The 20,867-nt window shown below is 37.4% G+C and overlaps 3 protein-coding genes and 1 non-coding gene across 8 annotated transcripts in view; 2 read left to right on the top strand and 2 right to left on the bottom strand.

Moving 5' to 3' along the window:
* LOC134814750 (dedicator of cytokinesis protein 3-like) overlaps nucleotides 1-20,867 on the top strand; it is a 67,381-nt gene that overhangs the window by 12,625 nt on the left and 33,889 nt on the right. For 2 of the 4 annotated variants that reach the window (XM_063822951.1, XM_063822949.1), the window contains exons 9-28: nucleotides 3,512-3,595; nucleotides 3,758-3,845; nucleotides 4,143-4,240; nucleotides 4,362-4,505; nucleotides 5,118-5,264; nucleotides 5,495-5,633; nucleotides 5,816-6,017; nucleotides 6,401-6,571; nucleotides 6,774-6,948; nucleotides 7,076-7,173; nucleotides 7,420-7,578; nucleotides 7,706-7,732; nucleotides 8,201-8,275; nucleotides 8,400-8,511; nucleotides 8,823-8,977; nucleotides 9,212-9,406; nucleotides 9,558-9,652; nucleotides 9,773-9,869; nucleotides 16,417-16,576; nucleotides 18,266-18,426. In XM_063822951.1, the coding sequence (XP_063679021.1) occupies nucleotides 3,512-3,595; nucleotides 3,758-3,845; nucleotides 4,143-4,240; nucleotides 4,362-4,505; nucleotides 5,118-5,264; nucleotides 5,495-5,633; nucleotides 5,816-6,017; nucleotides 6,401-6,571; nucleotides 6,774-6,948; nucleotides 7,076-7,173; nucleotides 7,420-7,578; nucleotides 7,706-7,732; nucleotides 8,201-8,275; nucleotides 8,400-8,511; nucleotides 8,823-8,977; nucleotides 9,212-9,406; nucleotides 9,558-9,652; nucleotides 9,773-9,869; nucleotides 16,417-16,576; nucleotides 18,266-18,426 (2,582 nt within the window). The remainder of the gene's footprint in view (nucleotides 1-3,511; nucleotides 3,596-3,757; nucleotides 3,846-4,142; nucleotides 4,241-4,361; nucleotides 4,506-5,117; nucleotides 5,265-5,494; nucleotides 5,634-5,815; nucleotides 6,018-6,400; nucleotides 6,572-6,773; nucleotides 6,949-7,075; nucleotides 7,174-7,419; nucleotides 7,579-7,705; nucleotides 7,733-8,200; nucleotides 8,276-8,399; nucleotides 8,512-8,822; nucleotides 8,978-9,211; nucleotides 9,407-9,557; nucleotides 9,653-9,772; nucleotides 9,870-16,416; nucleotides 16,577-18,265; nucleotides 18,427-20,867) is intronic. The other 2 variants (XM_063822953.1, XM_063822950.1) reach the window with 1 other exon arrangement.
* Nucleotides 4,554-4,636, top strand: Trnal-cag (transfer RNA leucine (anticodon CAG)). Its single transcript has one exon. It is a non-coding gene; the product is annotated as a tRNA-Leu (tRNA).
* Nucleotides 9,874-13,829, bottom strand: LOC134814753 (lysosomal acid lipase/cholesteryl ester hydrolase-like). 2 transcript variants are annotated; one of them, XM_063822957.1, is made up of 6 exons: nucleotides 13,516-13,829; nucleotides 11,413-11,665; nucleotides 11,139-11,294; nucleotides 10,855-11,006; nucleotides 10,572-10,706; nucleotides 9,874-10,143 (listed from the first exon to the last, which is right to left on the bottom strand). In XM_063822957.1, exons 1-6 carry the CDS (start codon nucleotides 13,772-13,774, stop codon nucleotides 9,935-9,937), a joined length of 1,164 nt encoding a protein of 387 aa, XP_063679027.1. In that variant the 5' UTR covers nucleotides 13,775-13,829; the 3' UTR covers nucleotides 9,874-9,934. The 2 variants fall into 2 exon arrangements, with proteins under 2 accessions (XP_063679027.1, XP_063679026.1); XM_063822956.1 differs by lacking the exon at nucleotides 13,516-13,829 and adding an exon at nucleotides 11,846-12,148.
* On the bottom strand, nucleotides 12,649-13,389 carry LOC134814755 (lysosomal acid lipase/cholesteryl ester hydrolase-like). Its single transcript, XM_063822959.1, has 3 exons — nucleotides 13,346-13,389; nucleotides 13,081-13,215; nucleotides 12,649-12,945 (listed from the first exon to the last, which is right to left on the bottom strand). Exons 1-3 carry the CDS (start codon nucleotides 13,383-13,385, stop codon nucleotides 12,737-12,739), a joined length of 384 nt encoding a protein of 127 aa, XP_063679029.1. The 5' UTR covers nucleotides 13,386-13,389; the 3' UTR covers nucleotides 12,649-12,736.

Raw genomic sequence — 20,867 nt, 5'->3', positions numbered from 1 at the left:
GTTACGATTATCGGAGTGGATAGCCTAATCTTAATAGGGGTGTTATTAAAATTCAATTTATTAATATTATTGTATAGAACCCGTCCCCAATCTCGCATTCGAAAATGACCCGACTCAATACTGAATGTGAATACGGGTGGTACATGCAAATTGCAAGGGTATTCATTACCGTAAGGATTTAGAGTTCGGTAAAACTGTACTTCCAATTGTGCTGGAATAGTTCATGTTGTTTTGATCGATATCATACATATACATCTACATACATCATACCTCTAGGCTCTACATACATTCAAAATTTGAATTTGCAAAATGTGTGCAAAATGTACTTGGATGTTACAAAGAGAGTAATATTATGTTCACTATGTTCTAGGAAAAATCGTCAAAAAATGAGGTCCAAGATTTTCAAAGCCGAATACAACATTTTAAAGGCCTATTCAAAAATTCTGTCAAAATTCAACAATATTTTTCCATAGGACCAAAAGCAGCTGATAGATATCACTCAGATTACCCCTCTATCTGAAACAGCTACGTATAAAGTCAAATATTTTATTTTAGTGAATAAAATAAAATATAAAATCAACGATGTAATTTTGCAGAATGTAAATTTATTCCCTGGTTGCTTTAGTCAGCTTTGGAGTCGGAAAAGAAAAATATGTAATGTCGATACCAAACCAATTATTGAGCGTCGATAGCATTGTACTTGTAGTTGATTCCTGGGTTGCAGCGTCCTCCTGATTTTCAAACCTTAGTATGTATTTTTCTATTCAGGTATCATTTCCGTCCACTTCCCATTCGTTTATTGATGCTTTTTTAGAGGATGAGAACTTTTAAAAGAAATGAGTCTTCTAAAACGGCGAGCTGATGTGTGAGTTATTGTGTGAGACTACGCAGTAAGCATTAAAGTTAAGCGGAATCCCGATAGAATGAACTTTCAAGTTAAGTTGAGATGATGAGCGATGACTGAATAAAATAATTGGAACGGCCAAGAAACGGGTACTTGGAGCTGATGATATGAACATAACGAAACAAACTCTTAATCGTAACTACAACAACTATAACCAAAATACTCCTTCTTCAAAATATTTAAACAAAAAAAAACAATATATTGATTTTTTAAAAATGGCAATAATTGACAAAATTACCGTAACGGTAAAAGACAAAAGTTCAAATAAATCAAAATCAATTAATTATCACTCACCATTATACTTCTATAAAGACCTATAAATTCCTTTATTCAAAACTGATCGCTAAGGTTGCTGCCTATTCTGTTAGCGATAATCAGTTTAATTTCTTTTCCAATGATGTGCTCTATTGTCTGTTTCTTAGATTCTAGGAAAGATCTTAGTTCCTTCAACTCTTTGCAGTATTCCGCTGAAAGGTTGCTTCAGGTTGCATCTAAAATGATCTTCGTCGTGAGTTTTAACTCAGTTCAAGCGTTCAACTCTATCAACTGTTTTAAGTTTTTACTTTCTCCTTTTATTTATGATCTGATGTTATATTTCTATGTATTTATGTTATTATTTTTTGGTTGCATTTTCTGGTTGTTCTCATTTTTTATGTTATAATATAATTTCTGATATTAGTTATTAGTATAATTAGATAACAGGTCTGATAAAGACTAACATATTGTTACCAGCCAGTGACTTTAATACCCATCTTCTAGACTTATCTGATTGTCGTGTTATGAGTTATCAGTACTTTTAATATGTATTACTGTTATCATGGTGGCATTATAGTTAATAGTGTATATGGAGGAATTAGTTAGGTGAAATTTGTGAAATGTGAACAATGAATCTAAATAATGTTTGTGGGAATTAACGTTGTGTGTCACGATTATTTCTACCATGCTGTATATTGTCTCCAAATGTAAACATAAGATCCGAAAAGTTATCATTTTAATAAACAAAAAAAAGGTGCACCACTAAAAGGTCAAATCTTGTTAAGAGCGGGATCTGTGTTCGGATAGTTTAAAGCAAAGATTTAAAGTTCTTAGTTTCAAGAACATGCTTCAAAGGGTTCAAATGAACGAACAAGTATAACGAACGAGTAGAACTCCACAGTAGTTTGCGAGTGAAAACATAGCCTATTTTAACTAGATTATTATTCATATTTACTTATTTATATCGCTCGCAATAATGTTCCCAAACGTGGCACTATGGAACAAATAATAATTAGAATTAGTCAAGTAGTAATTAGTTTCCTGCTGCCAATACCACGGTTCACGCACCATATCTTTAGAATATACCAGTTTGCGTAATTGGCCTGGTGATCAATGCTATTACTGTATCGGCATTTCTTTTATCATTCTGAATAATAATAGTCATGGTTTATGAATAATTTTCTCAAGTATTTCTGGTATCTGTATTCTCATTTCTCACTTGTAAAGTTGTAAATTCTGAAGTACAGTTAACACAATATAATGAATGTATAGTTATAGCTGCTATTGTCTAGTACACCCCTGCAGATTTCGTCGATTTCAGGTGCCGTCGGCACCATAAAAATTAAAAGCAAACATACATTTTCCCCCTAAAATCGAACGCTTTCTGCGCCAAAAATTGACCTCAACAGAAAAAATTAAAATCCAAATTTGAACCAGAGATTTTTCACTTCCTCTCGATAAACTCAATTTTCAACCCAAAATAAAGTCTCAAAGGGGTAAATTACTCAGGTCAGGATTGTAGGCAATGATTATGCCAAACCATACATTTTTGTAAATTCATTAAACTTTCAATTTAGCCTTAAACACCATATTTCGCAAAATTTTTCCGGGGGGCTGCACCCCCCTAGCCCCCGCCAATGGGGTCCACCCCTTACCAGGACTGTCGGTGAGCTTCGCTCACCGACAGCCCCCCCCCCCAAAGAAAAATCCTGGCTACGTGCCTGAGCAAAATATAGGTTTAGGGCTTTTCAGATGATTTGGCTCCTCAACAGATACCGACGTACATAACGGTCAATATGTAGTTTAGGTTTACCTGGCCCGTAGGTTACGAATGTGCCCGAGGAGGAAAAAAAAGCAAACTTAAGAAAATTTCTCGGGAACTTAAAAGTTCACCTCAAAACGAAATCTGCACCTATGGTCTAGTACCAAAGTACTCAGATAGTTTTTTCATTTCACGTGGTCAGAACGGCCTGGTACTTATTTTGATATAATTTTTGGATCACGCCGCTCCGGGGCGTTATCGCTAGTAACACAGAATATACTCCACTATTTAGTCTGCAGAAATTTAAAACGCACGGTGGGAACGGTTGTAAAGGCCCTCCAAGTGTAGCAAATGAACCAAAATCTGTCAAATTAATGGGCGATGATACCTGGTAATCTTAACCCTTAATTTAAAAAATACCTCCATCAGTCAAAGTGTCAGTGGCTGAAAGTCAGCAGCGAGGAACAAATATAGACCTGACCTCATTGAAGTTGTCAGCGTTGTTGAGTATACTTGCTAAACAACTTGTCATACTTAGAGGTATTTGCTAATTACCTGGTATGTGGTGTACAACTAATTACTCCTCTCAGGTCCGGTTAAACTGGAGTCATCTGGTAATAATAACAAGGCTGGTGGAAACACGGTGGAATATCTCAGACCTTTGGGGCTTTCTTGTGAGTTTACTAAATTTATGATATTATTCTATTTACGGTTACTTGTGATCACACGATTTGGCTGAAGTGACAGACAGTTTTTAACTTGTTAAGTATTTATTTGCAGACGTGCGAAATAGTACATAATACAGTCAAAACTGACTGTTGACTGTTATGTTTCAGACATTTCAATTAAGACGCATATCGATACAGTGGAAGCTAATCTCGGAGTGAGATCCGATAACAACATCAACCGGCTCGACATTTACACGTAAAACACTTATACTTCTGATAAAATATATTCCAAAAATGTGAGATACGGTTTTACTCAAATACCTGGTCTTTCAACACGCACATTAACAAAATGAGCTCCGGTCCGGTTAAGACATTTAACTTGTACACGATGTTATGTGATTGTGGAATAATTACCAGTGTAACTATAATTACTGCTTGTAATCTTTGTACTTATGTGATAACCTAGCGTCGCTGCCGTTAGCTGCTGGTTCTGCTACAAAGTTATCTTGTGAGTTGTGTATAATAATATCAAACTTTAAGAACATACGTTCAGGTTGAGTAAAGACAAAAGTGAAAACAATTTTAGTGAGTTACACAGAAAGGTTATCATGGGCGAAAAGGCACAATTCCAACAGCTAGATCGAACACAAGGTATGCAAATCATTTAAACCACCCTATATATATTAAAGGCTTTACAGTTGTAGTTAGCTAGCACTGAACTCAAATATTACAGTTTTCATATTTCTTCATCACTTATGATGAACTATTGCAGGACTGTACATTTCCAACATTAAAGTGTTTCCTGGACCGCTAGAGTTAGTCAAGCAACAAAACCCCCACATTTTCAAGAAGCCTTCTGTCGCTCCCGGAAATATGATTACCCGAAAATTGGGCTTCCCTGCGGTTATTAACCCAAGTAAGTGCATCTGGTGTATTGATATTGCGGAAACTCGTTGGTTCCAGAGGTGGGGTGGCCGAGTGGTCTAAGGCGCTACGTTCAGGTCGTAGTCTACAATGTAGGCGCGGGTTCGAATCCCGCCTCCACCTGCTTTTGTGATTCTTTTCTTAATTTTACTCATTAGTTCTTTGTTTGATTAATTATCGTTAATGATGGCGATGCATGTAAGTTATCACGATTGAACACTTTATGAAACTAAAGGAATGTTTTGTTGCACTACAAAACATCCGGCTTTCCCTAATTTCGTCACTCGTAACACCAAACTTGTGACTCCACCAACTTACATCGCACAATAATTGCTAGTTTTGTGAGGTTCCATCCCAAGTAAAAGTGCTGCCTTCAGCACTTACTAAAACACCATTGCGCGCACGCGCGTATTTGTACCCGTTATATAGTAAGCTTGCTAGATCTTGCAGAACTAAAATGGGCCACACCTGTCACAAATGCATCTGAATTATAGAATACATAACACTTATACTCCAAGAAACCTACCAAGTTCCCCGCTCAGTTACAATGACTCATCTACAACAAGACTATGTAACTTCTCTTTTATGATACTCAAAATTTCAGCTGATCAAAGAAATGATTTGTACATAACATTGAGAGAAGCAAAGTTCAGCAAGGGATCCAAGAAAGCCGAGCGAAATCTTCTGGTTCAAGTATCAGTGAGAGATGCTAAAGGGAATGAAGTCAAGGGGGCTATCTCTCGGGGCACAGGTATTGTTTTAACTTAGAATTTAACTGTTAAGGTGGCGACGGAGTGACAGGAAGCACAACCTTCATATTGCAAAGAAAACACTATTGTTGTTTGCAAAACCTGGGACTAGAAACTGCAAAAAAAAGAAATTCCACTTGCAATATTTGTGGTGATTATCTCGATTGTGATATCAGTTCTACTTGTAACTCATAGTAATATCAGTTCCACCTGTAACTGATAATTGTCTCAGGAGAACCCACTGTGGACACATACCGCAGTTCAGTTATCTACCACTGTAACAGCCCACTCTGGGACGAGACTTTGCGGATAAACCTGCCTGATCACGGATCTTACAGTTTTGCTAACTGCCACCTCCTCTTCACGTTTAGGTAACTAGGAATCTGGATACATTTTGTTTTGTTTCACTCAGCGCTGTAAGGCTTTAAAGATATATCGGAGCCCCTTCCAATGTGGAACAAAATGGTTAGAATACATTTAGAAACTTCCTGAGTCCTGCCATGTGAGCTAATAGATTGGGAACATATTGCAGTTTAACAAGAATTTTTTTCAGGCATGCTAATGACAAAAACAAGAATAAGGACAAACCGGGTTTCGCATTCCTCCGACTGGCGAACAAAGACGGCACTCTGATATCTAACGGCAATCACAAACTAATAGTTTACAAAGATACCGCCAGAGCAGCCGAGTTCAGGCACCAAGTTTCTGACTACCTCCATCTTCATTCTTACTTTAGTATGTCTCAGATTACCAAGGTAAGTCGTGAGAGCGGGTATGTTAATTTATAAATGGCATCGATTGGATTCCCCCCTGGCCCTCGCCCCTCTCCCCATTATTGTTCACGCCATGCAGTCAAAAATACAACTCGCGCACCCATTATTTTGTAATGCATCAAAATTATTTCAAATATCCAAATATCATCAGTCTATTTCTGTCCACTAAAAGAAATTACTCCAAATTTTGAGACATTGTGCTGCATATTTGTGCTGTCATACTTACGTGGCATATTTCCACTAAATTTGCAGTATCTCGGACAAATTTTGGGGAAATTTAGCAGCGCAAAAATTTCAAATACGTCAAAGATTATCTGTTATACTGCATTTTGGAAACTCCACTCTTCTGACAGCATTGATCTCAGGACACAAGAATATCAAGTGACATAGAGCAAAAATACAACGAGTTCCTTGAAATCAGCTCGGTGTTCTGCTCGAGTAAGTTCACCCAGAACAGCGATCTTAAGTCTTTGTTACAATGGGAACAACACGAGGCAAGACTTGGGGAGATTCTTCAAAGGGTCCAGGTGATCCAGGTACTGATAGCGTCACATTTATCCGGTTTATACTGGGCGAATATTTCTCTGTAACCGTCAAATATCAAGTTAGAAAAAATCTTAATGCAGAATACAACCTCTTAAATAGTTAAATAACCTGTTAAGTAACTTAATCACAGAAAATATTAATATCTTGACATTCTTTTGCTCATATAAACTATTAAGCCGCTCATTTTTGCAGGGAGAAGAGCTCGTGAAGTTCCTACACATGATATTTGAAGCTCTATTCATGATTCTCGACAAAAAGGACCAGGACTTTGGAGAGGTTGTGTTCGATTGTATCGTCTTCATCATCTGTACGCTGGCGGACCACAAGTTCGAACATTTCCGGCCAGTCCTCGACAACTATATCACAAGTAAGTTTAAACATGCAATACTATATAGCCCTACAAGATAGTCGTCCAACCGTTAAAATTTGGGATTTAATCGATCTTTTTATTGGTTCTTTTAGAGTGAATCGAGGTTAAACTTATTTCGTTTCAGCGTATTTCTTCCACACGCAAGTTTACATCAAGCTGCTCGATAGATTGAAGATAAAAGTGGAGCAATTTCAAACCAAGAACATTGGCGATATCATGAAGGTGGAAGATTCTACAAATTCAAATTAATTTCATAATTTATTTGTTTTAGAATATCAGAGCTTTAAAAAGCCTTTAAAAAACCCTCGACTTTATCAGCGATTACTATGGTCAACAATTTCATTTTAGGATGGCCCTATGATCATTCATCGTTGGATTTCAGCTGACCATAAGTATTTAATGATTTGTACTTCAACTTTATTAAGAGAATTTTACCTATAAACTTAAAAACCAAAAAACCACTTTCAGGCGCTGGAGTATTTGTTCAAGTTTATTGTACAATCAAGTCACCTCCACTCCCAAGCTTCCACAATAGACCGGAGTTTTAGCAAGTTTACTCGATCCCTTCTTGAATTCTTCGACAAGCTCAACAACATGATTAAAGTACACCCCAACCGCCTGACAACCGTAAGTACCAACCCTCTCACCAAATCTCATCTGTAACTTCTCGAATCAAAACAAAATAACCAAAACCTTGCGCTCTCTTTTTCTTTGAATTATCTCCTGGATGATTTAAGCTATGACAATATCCCAGAATAAAGCGAGACAGCGGGACATTCTGGTAGGGTTTCTCACACGTAACGCAATAACTTGTTCCAACATCATTATTATTCTGTGTCATATCTTCCTTTTTGTGCCGCTAATCTTGTCTCCCTTATCATCTAGATAACATTATATTTTGTTATTCGACCTTAGGGGTTTTCTTATTTCTTCAAACAATCATCGCTGAAATGTAAACTTTACGTTGATAAAACCATTAACGTCCTCTTTTGTCCGATTGCCCGTTTTTCACATTTCATTTATGTCAGTTTTGGTCAAGGGTTGTACGCTGAAAATTTTAATTTTGATTTATGGTGTAAATGGAAATTCCAGATTTTGCTTGCTGATACACTAAAGCGTTGTCTTGCGTTTGGAAGATTAAGAGAAGATTGAAAGAGAAGATTTGAATTAGAAATGCATGTTAATCACCCCAAATCCTCAGGAAGATGTAATCACAATAGTATATTACCGACTACTTTCTTTATTTCAGGCAAAGACGTTGAAATATTTCCCTCATACAATACCTGAACTAAATAAGATTCTACCCCTTCAAACAACTTGCCAGGTAAAGTTTAACGTCTTAATGTTTAATGTTAAAGATTTATAATATACGTGCGTCAGTCAACTATATAATTTGTTCCCTGCATAATTTCATATTAAATTCTATCTAAAATATCACACTTCTTCAGATTATCAGCAACTTTATAGACGCAGTTCCTTCGACTGACGAAAAAGAAATAATCCGATACAAGCTATCCTGTGTGTATGATATTGTCAAAGGACAAATCCTCGAAGATCCTGGTCAGTAAAATACCCCCCCCCCCCCCCCCTTTACCAGCACCTGTTATCTGGTGATAGTTTGAGAAACATCTTGCCACTGCAACGGATCCTCCCTGATTTGCCAGTTTATAAGTTTATTGTCAGGGACTGATCCCTCACAAGATTGCAACGATAACATAAGATCTTGAAATAATACATAGTTCTTGCGCATAATTTGCTTCATCCAAAGTCACTGTATGCGCTATCTTTAAAAAATTAGTAATTTTTGTCATATCTCTCCTGCTATGATATAAACTATAGAATTACCTGAGCTAATTCGTATATTGCTCCAGTTGGTTGTGAGCTTCTGATCCCACTGCTAATGAGACATCTGAAGTTCCACCTTAAAGACGAGGAGACTATCCGAGATAAGGAGGAGGTCAGAAAGGAGAAAACACAGGCGGTGGAGATACTCACCCACATCCTGATCACCGTGTCAAACAAACACGTGAGTGAACTTGGTTATTTAAAAACAATTTGTGACCTTGTGGATTTAATGATTAGCCCACAACTACTTGGTGCGACGATGTTTGAAATGTGTTTCTCACCCCCTACAGAATCACTTGGTATCATGGTAGTTTTACTGGATAGTGGATACATTTATTTTGTATTTAATTTATCAAGGTTCACTTCTATTTTATCGCTAAATACGATAAGATTTTATCATTTACCATTGTTTCAGTCGAATACAGGGATAGTACGAGGAATAGTTGACCCTCTCCTAGAGCTCCTCTTCAGACTAGTCTGCCAAGTAGACAAAGTAAAAGATATTGATCTGTCACGTGATTACGTGTCTTGTCTCATAGCTCTGCTACATCTGATGAACGATGAACATTACACTTCTTACATGGAGCCTATGAATGAGAAGGATCTTATTGTGAGCAAATCTTAAAAACTATCAAAGACTTTTTTTTACGATTTTAACTTCTATTCGGTCGTTTTACAGTTATTGACTCGACTCTATATTGCACTCAGTATTCAACGAATCAAATTTATCTGATCTGTTCCTTTCACCTGATTCCACTCAGGATTTCCTGAACGAAGTGTTTTTGGTATTCAAGGATCTTGTTAAAAGCAACGTCTACCCACCACGCTGGATCGTTATGAGCATGCTTCAATCTTAGTAAGTCACAATATGTTTTTGTTTACTTTGTTTGCCTTAATGGCAGATAACATATTGTAATCTTTTTAAGTTATTTTGGGAAATTTTATTATTTATAGTATTACTAAATTTATTTTTCAGTGTTGTGTTAAACTCGATAATTTTCTTCTCAAAAGCTCTGTCCAAGATACCGCCCCAGGCTAATGGACCCCAGGACTACATGGGCAAGAAAAAACAGGTAATTTTAGTTTAAACAAATCAGTATTACAACGTACATAAAAGATATTGGTCAACAGTTGGAATCTACAGCATCTTCTTCATGATTTCAATCATGGGGTAGTAAACCATCTTGGGCGCGTCTTCTCCCCAGAGAAAGTCCAGATGGTTGTAGTAGTCGATGGTAAAGTACTCTAGCACCGTATGTCCGATCTGTTCGATTAACCAAAGCTCATCACGTGGGTCACCCAGCCAATCATTTCCTCCCATCACCAGAACTGTTGGTACTGAAAGTCCTGAAATATTTGGAATCGTTTATGAAACTCATTAAAAGATATATTATATAATACGGAGTAACATGATAATTTATATATGGGATTTATACAACAAGATACAAGATACAAGGGCAGGTCTCTCCCGAACGTTGGGATGGCCTGAGGTGCTTATCTCCTTTTCAGCTTTTCAGTAACCCTAAGCCACTCTGTGCCGAGGCACTATACAAGCGGTAGGGGGGTTAGTCCCACGAGCCAGAGGGTGTGTATCACCAGCCGAAGCTGTACCAAATCACAGCTTGGTAACTGACCGACTTGCATCCGACCGGATTTGAACCCGGGCCTTCTGCTTGGGAGGCGACCGTGTTACCACCACCCACCCGGCCGACATGACATTTATAGTAATTGAAAATGAATCAGAATAATAATATCTAGTTCATAGAGATTCCAACCTGAAATATCATAAAGTGGTGGTTCGGGTGAGCCGTAGTGAAGCATGTTTTTGGTAACACTCTCGAAATCATACTTCTGGACTTTCTGAGCATTTATCATCTGAGACCAGTGAATAGCATTCCTCGTGCTCGTTCCTTGGAAAAATTCTGCTGTAACAATTCAGATCTACCCGGACATTTTTCAGACATTTTGATTCAGTTAGTATTCTGACGAGATAACCTTGAATAAGCCATTTAATCTTAAGTTTAGTTATAGAGGAGAAACCTATCATGTTAATCTAACCTGCTGGGACATGACTCTCATAGATCGCTACTCTAGAGCTGTTGAAGTTTGAGGTATCGTATCCAGCCATCAGAAAGATAAGGTTTGAGCAGACTGCCTTTAGTTCTACGTTGGGACAAATCAACGTTGCGAATGTCCGGATAACCCAATTACTGAAAATAGTGAGAGTAATGTCTTTCTAACCAATCTATAATTGCTCTACGGATTTCTAACATTTGATAACGTGTTTTAGTTTATGTTATAAGACTTTGGGAGTAATAAAAATTATGTGAAGTATTTTCAACCTTGGAAGGAATTGACGTAATCCGAATTCCTTAAAAATCCACTCAAGAGAGCTTTGGTATCGTGACAGATAATCAAAAAGTCCTTTTACGTGATCAACCCTAGCCACAGGTGCCAGAGCCGTGAAAAGTCGGATCTTTTTTGCTAGGTCTGGAATGCTGAAAAATAAATATGTTTATAGCAGTTATTATGGTTAAAAATCTTTAAAATATAGCAAGTAATTAGCTGATTTGTATACCGCGTGTGGAAATAAGTTTATTTGCATTTTGAACTAACCTGCTGAATCCAGTGAATCCTATAAGGGATCCCTGAGAATGACCAAAGTAGAACAAACTGTCTTGTCCAGTTTTTTTGAGCACATAATCTATCATGTTAGGTAGATCTATTGCGATCATCTCATCGAATGTAAATGCCCAGAAAGCATCAGAGTCGACAGGTATAGTGGTATGGTTCATGGTGTAAGTATTTCCACGGATGTTACCCATCCAGACGTCAAACCCAGCATCAGCCAGAATGAACGCAAAACTACCTGAAATCGTAGAGTTTGAAAGATTCTTTTATGTGTCGGTCTTATTGCTTTAATTTGCTGGCATATAACCTGCAATTTGAGAATTCTTATCTAATCCATAATTTGTCAGTTACCGAAACTTGAATGTGCAAATTCTTTAATTAAGATCGATTGCTTATCTAGATAACAAATCAAACGAACCTTCCTTGCCATTGAGTAACCAGGTTGCACTACTGTCTAATAAACCATGCTGTAAGAAAACAGCAGGAGCAGTCTTAGATTTAGGTACAATGTGATTGATGAGAAGGATGTATCCGTCATCAGTGACGGGCCAATGTTCCTCCATGGTGTAGCCATATTTCTCCCCTAGTTGACTCGGGTTCATGTAGCATTCTGGGTCCGCTTTGGTGGCTGCCTCAGAGTACAGTCCAACAAACAGCAGAATGAAGAATTGTAACATGATGAACGTCAAAATGAAATTTAGTAAACTTTTGCTTGCGCTCAGGTGCTATATAATGCTGAATTTACTGATAAGAAAATTCGATTTATCGCTGAGTCTGAACAACGTAAACGCTAAATTTTATGCTATATTTTCGCTACTACTAAATCACTCGTTCAAGATAAAACAATTTTTTGAATTGGTCATAAAGTTTCTACAACTTAAATAGATCGATATATTTTCGGCTGCTAATTCTGAATCACCCTCATGGCATAAGATGAAAACGCAAAACACAAAACTTCAATGGCAAAACGATTAAGTTAGGGTTTTGTTTTTATCGCTGAATGACATAAAAATAAGTCACGTGAGAAATTTGGACGAACAATTTAACAAGAACTGAATTTTTTCCTTATTTTATCTTGAAAGTAATATCTTCATAATTTGGTCGTCATGTGCAGTACATTGTGCACCGTATAAAGAATCACGTACTATTAAAATAACTCTTTCTATGATACAGCCCCAGGCTAATGGACCTCAGATTATATTGGAAAGAAAAAAACCAAACTTTTACAAAGAGGTTATTAACACATCAATGTTACAATACATAAGAAATAATGGTCATCATCGGAGTACATAATAGAGTTCAGCCCAGCCTACAACATCTTCTTCATGATCTCAATCATGGGATGGTAAACCATTTTCGGTGCATCTATTCCCCAGAGAAAGTCGAGGTGGTTGTAGTGGTCGATGGCTAAGAACTCTACCACCTTGTGTCCGATCTGTTCGATTAACCAAAGTTGGTCACGTGGGTCACCCAGCCAATCATTTCCTCCCATCACGAGAACTGTTGGTACTGAAAGTCCTGAAATATTTGGAATCGTTTGAGAATCTTATTAAAGGATACGGGCTTTAGTTTGTAAACGGGATAACATAATAGGGATTTGTAGTAATTGAAAATTAATCAGAATAATGATATCTAGTTCATAGAGATTCCAACCTGAAATATCATAAAGTGGTGGTTCGGGTGAGCCGTAATGAAGCATGTTTTTGGTAACACTCTCGTAATCATACTTCTGGAGTTTCTGAGCATTTACCATCTGAGACCAGTGAACTATATTCCTCGTGCTCGTTCCTAGGAAAAAGTCTGATGTTCGATCTACCCGGACATTTTTCAGGTATCATGATTCAATAAGTATTTTGACTAGGTAACCTTGAATTAAGCTATTCAATTTTTAAGTAATAAAATATGGTAATAATCTAACCTGCTGGGCTATGACTCTCATAGATCGCGATTCTTGACATGTCGAGGTTCATGTACCTGTAATTTGAGAATTTTTATCTAACCCATAATCTGTTAGTTACCCAAGAAAAATGTGAATGTGCAAATTCTGTAAAAGATCGATTGCTTATCTAGATAACAAATCACACGAACCTTCCTTGCCATTGAGTAGCCAGGTTGCACTACTGTCTAATAAACCATGCATTAAGAAAACAGCCGGTGCACTCTTAGATTTAGGTACAATATGATTGATGAGAAGGATGTATCCGTCATCAGTGACGGGCCAATGTTCCTCCATGGTGTAGCCATATTTCTCCCCTAGTTGACTCGGGTTCATGTAGCATTCTGGGTCCGCTTTGGTGGCTGCCTCAGAGTACAGTCCAACGAACAGCAGAATGAAGAAATGTAACATGATGAACGTCAAAATGAAATTTAGTAAACTTTTGCTTGCGCTCAGGTGCTATATAATGCTGAATTTACTGATAAGAAAATTCGATTTATCGCTGAGTCTGAACAACGTAAACGCTAAATTTTATGCTATATTTGCGCTACTACTAAATCACTCGTTCAAGATAAAACAATTTTTTGAATTGGTCATAAAGTTTCTACAACTTAAATAGATCGATATATTTTCGGCTGCTAATTCTGAATCACCCTTATGGCATAAGATGAAAACGCAAAACGCAAAACTTCAATGGAAAAACGATTAAGTTAGGGTTTTGTTTTTATCGCTGAATGACATAAAAATAAGTCACGTGAGAAATTTGGACGAACAATTTAACAAGAACTGAATTTTTTCCTTATTTTATCTTGAAAGTAATATCCACATAATTTGGTCGCCATGTGCAGTACATTGTGCACATGTGCAGTAAATCGCTCGAGATGATAAAAAATTTTTTTGAATGGGTCCTAAAGTTATACAGCTTTAATAGATCTATATATTTTTGGATGCTAATTCTGAATCACCCCATGGCATAAGATGAAAAATACTTTTCTGAAACTTTATTGGCAAAACGATGAAGTTAGGATTTTGTTTTTATCGTTTTGTTTGTAGAAAAATGCAGGACAGACTATGGCCTTCATTTGTGAGATAACAGAGTTATATCATGGCCAGGTACACTGAGTGCCACTTCTTAGAAAAATTCAGTGAAGACCTGTGTGATTTGTCCGGTAAGCCAAGAACCCTGATTACAGGGGATTTTAATTTACATGTTGAAAGACCTAAAGATCTTTATTCCGCAAAGTTTCTTGCCCTTCTTGGTCAGCTTGGTTTCATTCAATGTGTACCACTAGAAAGAACTCACAATCAAGTAGGAACTCTTGATCTCGTGATAACGACCAAAGATTTTAAAGACTCTATACCTTCTTCTATCAGCATTGTGGAATCTGGGACTTGATCAGATCATTTTTCTAGTTAAATTTGTAGTGTCTATGACTTTTGGCCCACCCTGTATAATATATATATATATACCATATATGGTACGGATATATATTGTACCTATATATATACTTACTTTTTACTTTGGGCGATCCTCAATCGAAATCCCATTCACTGTCTGCCTCCACACGTCTCGATCGCACATAACAGTTCGAAGGTCGTCTAACTGGAGCCCAGTGTCACGAGCTACTACGTCCAGGAAGGTGAGTGGTCTCCTTCCACGGCCCGATTGGGCAAGTCGCCAGGGGAGGATAGTGGAGATAACTTGGCCAGAAGCTCTCATGCAATGCCCAGCAAATCTGGAACGCCTCGACGCAACCACTGAGGCAATAGATGGAAGGTTGCCATAGATCTGCTTGAGGGTTGGATGCTTCTTCCACGAAATGTTCTTGGCCTTCATTAAAAGACGGGTGTAGCATCCGTTGAGGCGTTTCTCAAGCTGTTTGTTTATGGTCCATGTCTCTGATCCATAGAGCAATACTGGTTCGACACAGGCTCTAAAGAACTTGACTTTCAGTTGTTCGGAAATGCCAGAGGACCAGACTTTTTGCAGTTTAATACAGGCTGACCAGGCCATTCCTTTCCTTGTGTTGAAATCCTTTCTACTGTCCGCAATGAAAGAGCCGAGGTATTTAAAGTCATCAACCTGTTTAATCTGGAGGCCTGAGATAGAATGTAAGTCGACAGTGTCAGGGATGTTGATGGTCATGAACTCGGTCTTAGAAGCATTCATAGCAAGACCAACTTGTGCGGCTGCATTTGCAAGGTCTGTCAGCAGAAGTTGGACTTGCTCTATGGTGTCTGAAATTAAGGCCAAATCATCATATATATATGGGTATAATATACATCCGTACCATTTTACTGACACCACGGCATCAACTTTAACCTTAACTTTTTGACTGGGTCAATTGCCTTAATGGCCTTCAAATCAGCAAGAAAAATAAAAAAATTGTTTGTTGAGTCATTCATTCTGGCCGTTGGAGCATACAAAACTTTAAGTTTTCGCGATATTTGTCCGATAAGTTTTAATTCCATCGTAAAGTTGCCGATCTACACAGTGTGGCATTTTCCTATTAAGTGTGCAGTGCCCTTGTAAGGGATTATTAATATGTTTACTATATATTTGTTAAGATTAAAATTGGTCATTAGAACCACCCGGGCACCGTCTCGGTTTACAATCAATCATGTTATATAATGCTGCGGGCACTGATAAGAAAATTCGATTTATTAGATTTTAAATGCTGAATTCTATACAATATTTAGTTTTACCCATCTAATTGATCGCTCACCCAACTCAGAAAATGTAAAAGGGCCCTTATGGTATGCAACTATCATGAATCTATGTTGATTTTGACGCTGATTCCGAATCATCCCCCAAGGCATAGCATAAAACCGCTTTTCCGAAAAGTTATGGCAAAATGGATGATGTTAGGTTTTTGGTACGACCATTTCGACCAGCTGGATACTTTTCCTATCTTTATCTTTGAAAGTAATATCCATATAATAATGTGGTAGCATCACCTACCATGTGCACCGTATACAGAATCACGTACAATAAAAATTAAGTTAATAAAAAAGAAATAAAAAGGCTGTTCTTAACCACCCAATAATTTCAGCTGTGGGAGAACTTCTTCTACTTGTGTGTCGGGTTCATCACTCAAGAGTCCTTGCAACTCGAGGAGTTCCGGGAGACCAAACGTCAGAAGATCGCTGGACAGTACGGTGACATGAGGAGCGAGATGGGGCAGGAGATGGTCCGAATGCTCAATAAACTAGGTGAGTTCAGTGTTGCTGAGTAACAAGTCACTATTTGTATTGGGAGTATTGAAATATGGAGGCGGAGTAAAGCTAACTATTGGGTTGATGGAAAGATGATAATTCTTGTGCGGTCATCAGTATTCGACAATCGACAATTATCCCACAGAGTTTCGATTTTCGACAGATTAAAATGAAAAATCTTTTCTCTATATATGTAACATTAAATCTTACGGGTATCGGCCTTACAAAATGACACGAAAAAGGAGATGGCTCTAAAATGCACAAAAATGAGTTTTGTTCATGTTTTATTATCCAGATAGGTAGTTCAACAGGTATATTTTTCTTCCCGGGGGTTGATTTGATTGAAACCCCGTAAATTTTGCGATAAAAATTGTCATCTTTGAAATCTTCCAAAAAAACATGCCTTACAAAATGACAATTTCGTCACGGCTGTCATTTTTTAACAGCAGCCTATAGAAATTTGATTTCACCTAGGACAGTTAGATAAATATAATAGATTGAAGATTAGAATAGCTTTTACAGGAAAAAGGATGATTAAAAAATGTTGGGCAATTTCGCGTGAGATAGTGCCTTACAAAATGACAACCCAAAACGGCATCACTTCAAATCCGATTTGGGAAAAAGTTTCATTATTCTTTCACGTGTCTTACTGTTAGATATATATGTTGTTTATATTATACCAGTTCTGTTTTTACCAAAATATATTTAAAAAGGAACATTTTTTATACTTTGAAAAAATTTAAAAAATGTCATTTTGTGAGGCGTAAAAATCATTTTTTGTTTTCATACTTGAACACAGTATTTGGTTATATTTGATATTTTCTATGACTGGATAGATCACTTTTCAGTGTTTAGTTAACGTTTGACATGTTTTAGGAGTTGTTATTACTCTCTGCTTTCACAAAATAGAAGCTTTATTTCGTTGAGTTTTGAAATCAGAGTTTGAAATCAAAGAGTTTGAAATAAAAGTTTTGATATCAGAACTGCACTTTTTTAATGCTACTTGATTGTTAACTGTCAGATTATGATTATTTTTAACTCCTTCTTGTATTGACTGTCTCTGATCCATTTAAGATGATGAAAATAATTCAATCTGAAACATTGTCATTTTGTAAGGCTTTTCGGTGTCATTTTGTGAGGCATTTTGATCAAAATTGATGATCAAACAAACACATTTAGGCTCATCATGAGCTTACTGGGTTTAAGAATACCAATAATTAGGCAAGGGGCATCCAATATAAATATGCCATCTTTGTATCATAAAATAAAACTGTCATTTTGTGAGGCATAACACTGTCATTTTGTGAGGCTAGGTCATTTTTTTGTCATTTCTTCTACCAAAGTCACTAAATCAGTTTTTTTATTTGACCAGAGTAGTCTTTGATTGACATAAGTCATGGTAGTACCTGGTTTTCTGGGGTTAAATTCAAAACTCATTATCATTCCTTGGGAAGTGTTAATTAATGCTTTTTCTTTCATACAGTAAAAGGAATAGGGTTCAATGTATAGGGAACCTAAGCTACAGCATGGTCTATGTGGGCTGTCATTTTGTGAGGCCTGTCATTTTGTAAGGCCGATACCCGTACAAATTAGTAATATTATCTTATGTTATCTTATCTTGTAAAATCGACAAGTTTTTACGCCCTAACCCTCGATTCTATTACATTAGTACATTCTATTACTCAGGTGACAACAAGAAGATATTTATACCGGACATTGTCGGTCCTTTCCTGGAAGTAACTCTGGTACCGTTGGAGTCGCTTAGAAAAGAAGTTATCCCCATCTTCTTTGACATGGTCGAGTGCTACCATCGCGACAGAGGGAACTTCGAGATTGTCGAAAGAGAGGTATGTTTTGTAATTTCACAGAAAATATTGATAATTTGAGTATATTGTTTCGGTTACGTCGAGCAAAAGGTACATCAAATGAGTAATAGTAGCTAGACTTCATCCCTCATCGCATCATAACCATTAACCGATACTACCATAGGGCATGGGCACCAACTGATTATAATTATAAATTTATATCCATTGTAGCCTGACTAATCACTGAAATGGGCGCACCGCGTAAATTCAGTCATTGCACTTAGTTAGTCGTGACACGTGTTCATACTTCATCGTATAGTTTATACTTAATTTTATTGCACAGCAAAACTTCCAGGGGATTAGTCTTCAAATCATTGCGATGATATAAAAATGGTACCAGCAGAAAAACCGCAAATTTTTTGTCGTGATTATTTCGGTGAAACTCAAATTACCGATATTATCCTTAACACAATGAGTCGTGAGCACATTTAGAGCACATGCCATCTGATAAAGATTCAACCGTTTATTTACGGCACATGAAGGAGCAGGTGTTACTACACTAACTAGGTCATGCGCCAATTAGCTAAAGAATTAAAAATAGTTTAATAAGAAGGTACTCTGTTAACCAAGTCAAATTTCAGTGAGCTATTCTAAAAATTTCTAATAGATTGCTCTGTTTTTAATGAGTCAATTTTTTACATATTCTAGTGTAGGCTCAACGACATTTGCTTGGACATCAACCTCAACATCATCGGTCTGGACAGAGGGCTCAACATCATCGGCCTCAAGACCATTCGTCATACCAGACGACAGCGAAGATGCCCCGAATCCTTTTAACCAAAAGTATAACCTAAAGGTGACTCCATGGATCATAATCCCAAGCTACATTTCCCTCATAGCTTCATCCGCTATTTCGCTCTACATAATCTACAAGCATTTCAGATCTCTTCTAGAAATCTACATCTCAGTAATCTTTTACCTGATATCTCAGCTCCTCCTCTTGGTAACTCTGACAGGATCCTGGATTGTGGAGCTGGCCTTCTCTGGAGGATCTGAAACAAGGTGCCAAATAAAACTAGCAGTACAAGCATTTACCATCATCCTACCCGGATACACCATCATGATCATCTCTATCGTGCGGAGTGTTTTTCTGACTTACCCTCTATCGTATCTACACTACTTAAAGTTAAAGATCCAGCTTCTTGGCTTTGGTGCTGCATGCCTGATATGCAGCCTCATTTCGGCAATACCTCTTTTTGGGCTTTGTCCAGCGGAACATATAAGAGATAACGAATCTGGGCTAGTATTCTGTACTCAAGGAGACAAAAAGAAGCCAGCATGTACAATCTTCTTCAGCATACTGCTGTCAGTAGGGTTCCTTCTTCCTGTGTTGGCAGTGATTTGCCTATACGGCTACATCTACAATTTGGCTCTTAAGGCTAGAAAATCTCACAAACAACTCTCCTCGACTTCATCATCTTCCACCTCAACTGGCACAAGTAAAGCCGGCCGAAAAGAGAAAACAGAGCGGAGATCCTTCCCATGGTCGATTATTGCCATTTTAGCTGTGTCCATCACTACAACACTTCCCTGGGCTGCCATGATGCTGTTTGAGGTTGAGGTGACAGAAATGCTTGCGGAGGGAGGGGGTGTTTCCGTGTTGTTCGACCTGTTTTATTCTCTACTTCAGGTGATGATCAGCTGCTCCCCACTAGTTTACCTTCTCACAACCAACTCACTCAGGGTTATCGTCTTCCGAAAAATAAGAAACATTTTTAAGTGCAAATCTGTCACAGCGGGAGTAATAGCATCGAAGAAAATGTCTCCCAAAGTCGAAACGAATGTGGTTTAGATCAATCTTACGATATCGAACGATTACATTTAAGAAAAAACAATGAAGGAGCAGTACTATCTAGCCTTAGTTTAGTTTATTTTTTATTTTGGGATTTTTAAAACGTTGAATTCATTAGAAATATTCTGAGATGATTTTTCTGCAAAAATAATAGTATGTATGAATCTGTGTTTATCATGATTGACCTGTCTGCTGTTTTCTGACAAAAGTGCTTGAGAGTTGAGTCCATTCCTAAATCTGAGGTTTTTTGGCCAATTTTGGCAATGCAGTGGGTTCTAAAAAGGAGGTTTGTGGGGGCCAGCGATTGGTTTTGAGATAGAAGAGACGTCAATACAATGTAGAGTGGTGGTTTGCTGAGACAGAAGAATTCAGTATGGCCATTCAATGGATATCTCACTAACGGACCCACAACTATTTTTCAATTTTCCAACCAAACTATTTTCTTAAAATTTCCTTGTTCTCGACACTATTTCGAATGCAAGCCCCTTTATATATATACCAGGAAGAGTTTTAGCATAGTTTTAGCGCGTCTTAGAATTCAATCATTCACACGCAAATTCTGCACGTGCGATCACATTAAAATGTATGTACCATGCCAACGTTTGATGTAATTGGATTTGTTTACATAATT

The sequence above is a fragment of the Bolinopsis microptera genome, chromosome 5 (assembly GCF_026151205.1).
Source record: "Bolinopsis microptera isolate Bmic1 chromosome 5, MBARI_Bmic_1.0, whole genome shotgun sequence".
NCBI lineage: Eukaryota > Metazoa > Ctenophora > Tentaculata > Lobata > Bolinopsidae > Bolinopsis > Bolinopsis microptera.
Note: the sequence above shows the minus strand (reverse complement) of the source record. Positions and strands in the feature narration are given on the sequence as shown.

What these genes read in the sequence shown, in the direction of transcription:
- LOC134814753 (XM_063822957.1), bottom strand. Translation starts at nt 13,774, where the DNA reads ATGTTACATTTCTTCATTCTGCTGTTCGTTGGACTGTACTCTGAGGCA. An exon ending in GCTACTCAATGGCAAGGAAG is followed by an intron (nt 11,666 to 13,515) that starts GTTCGTGTGATT and finishes CTACGATTTCAG; the next exon opens with GTAGTTTTGCGTTCATTCTG. An exon ending in ACCACTTTATGATATTTCAG is followed by an intron (nt 10,144 to 10,571) that starts GTTGGAATCTCT and finishes CAAATATTTCAG; the next exon opens with GACTTTCAGTACCAACAGTT.
- LOC134814755 (XM_063822959.1), bottom strand. Translation starts at nt 13,385, where the DNA reads ATGTCAAGAATCGCGATCTATGAGAGTCATAGCCCAGCAG. An exon ending in TGAGAGTCATAGCCCAGCAG is followed by an intron (nt 13,216 to 13,345) that starts GTTAGATTATTA and finishes ACTTTTTCCTAG; the next exon opens with GAACGAGCACGAGGAATATA. An exon ending in ACCACTTTATGATATTTCAG is followed by an intron (nt 12,946 to 13,080) that starts GTTGGAATCTCT and finishes CAAATATTTCAG; the next exon opens with GACTTTCAGTACCAACAGTT.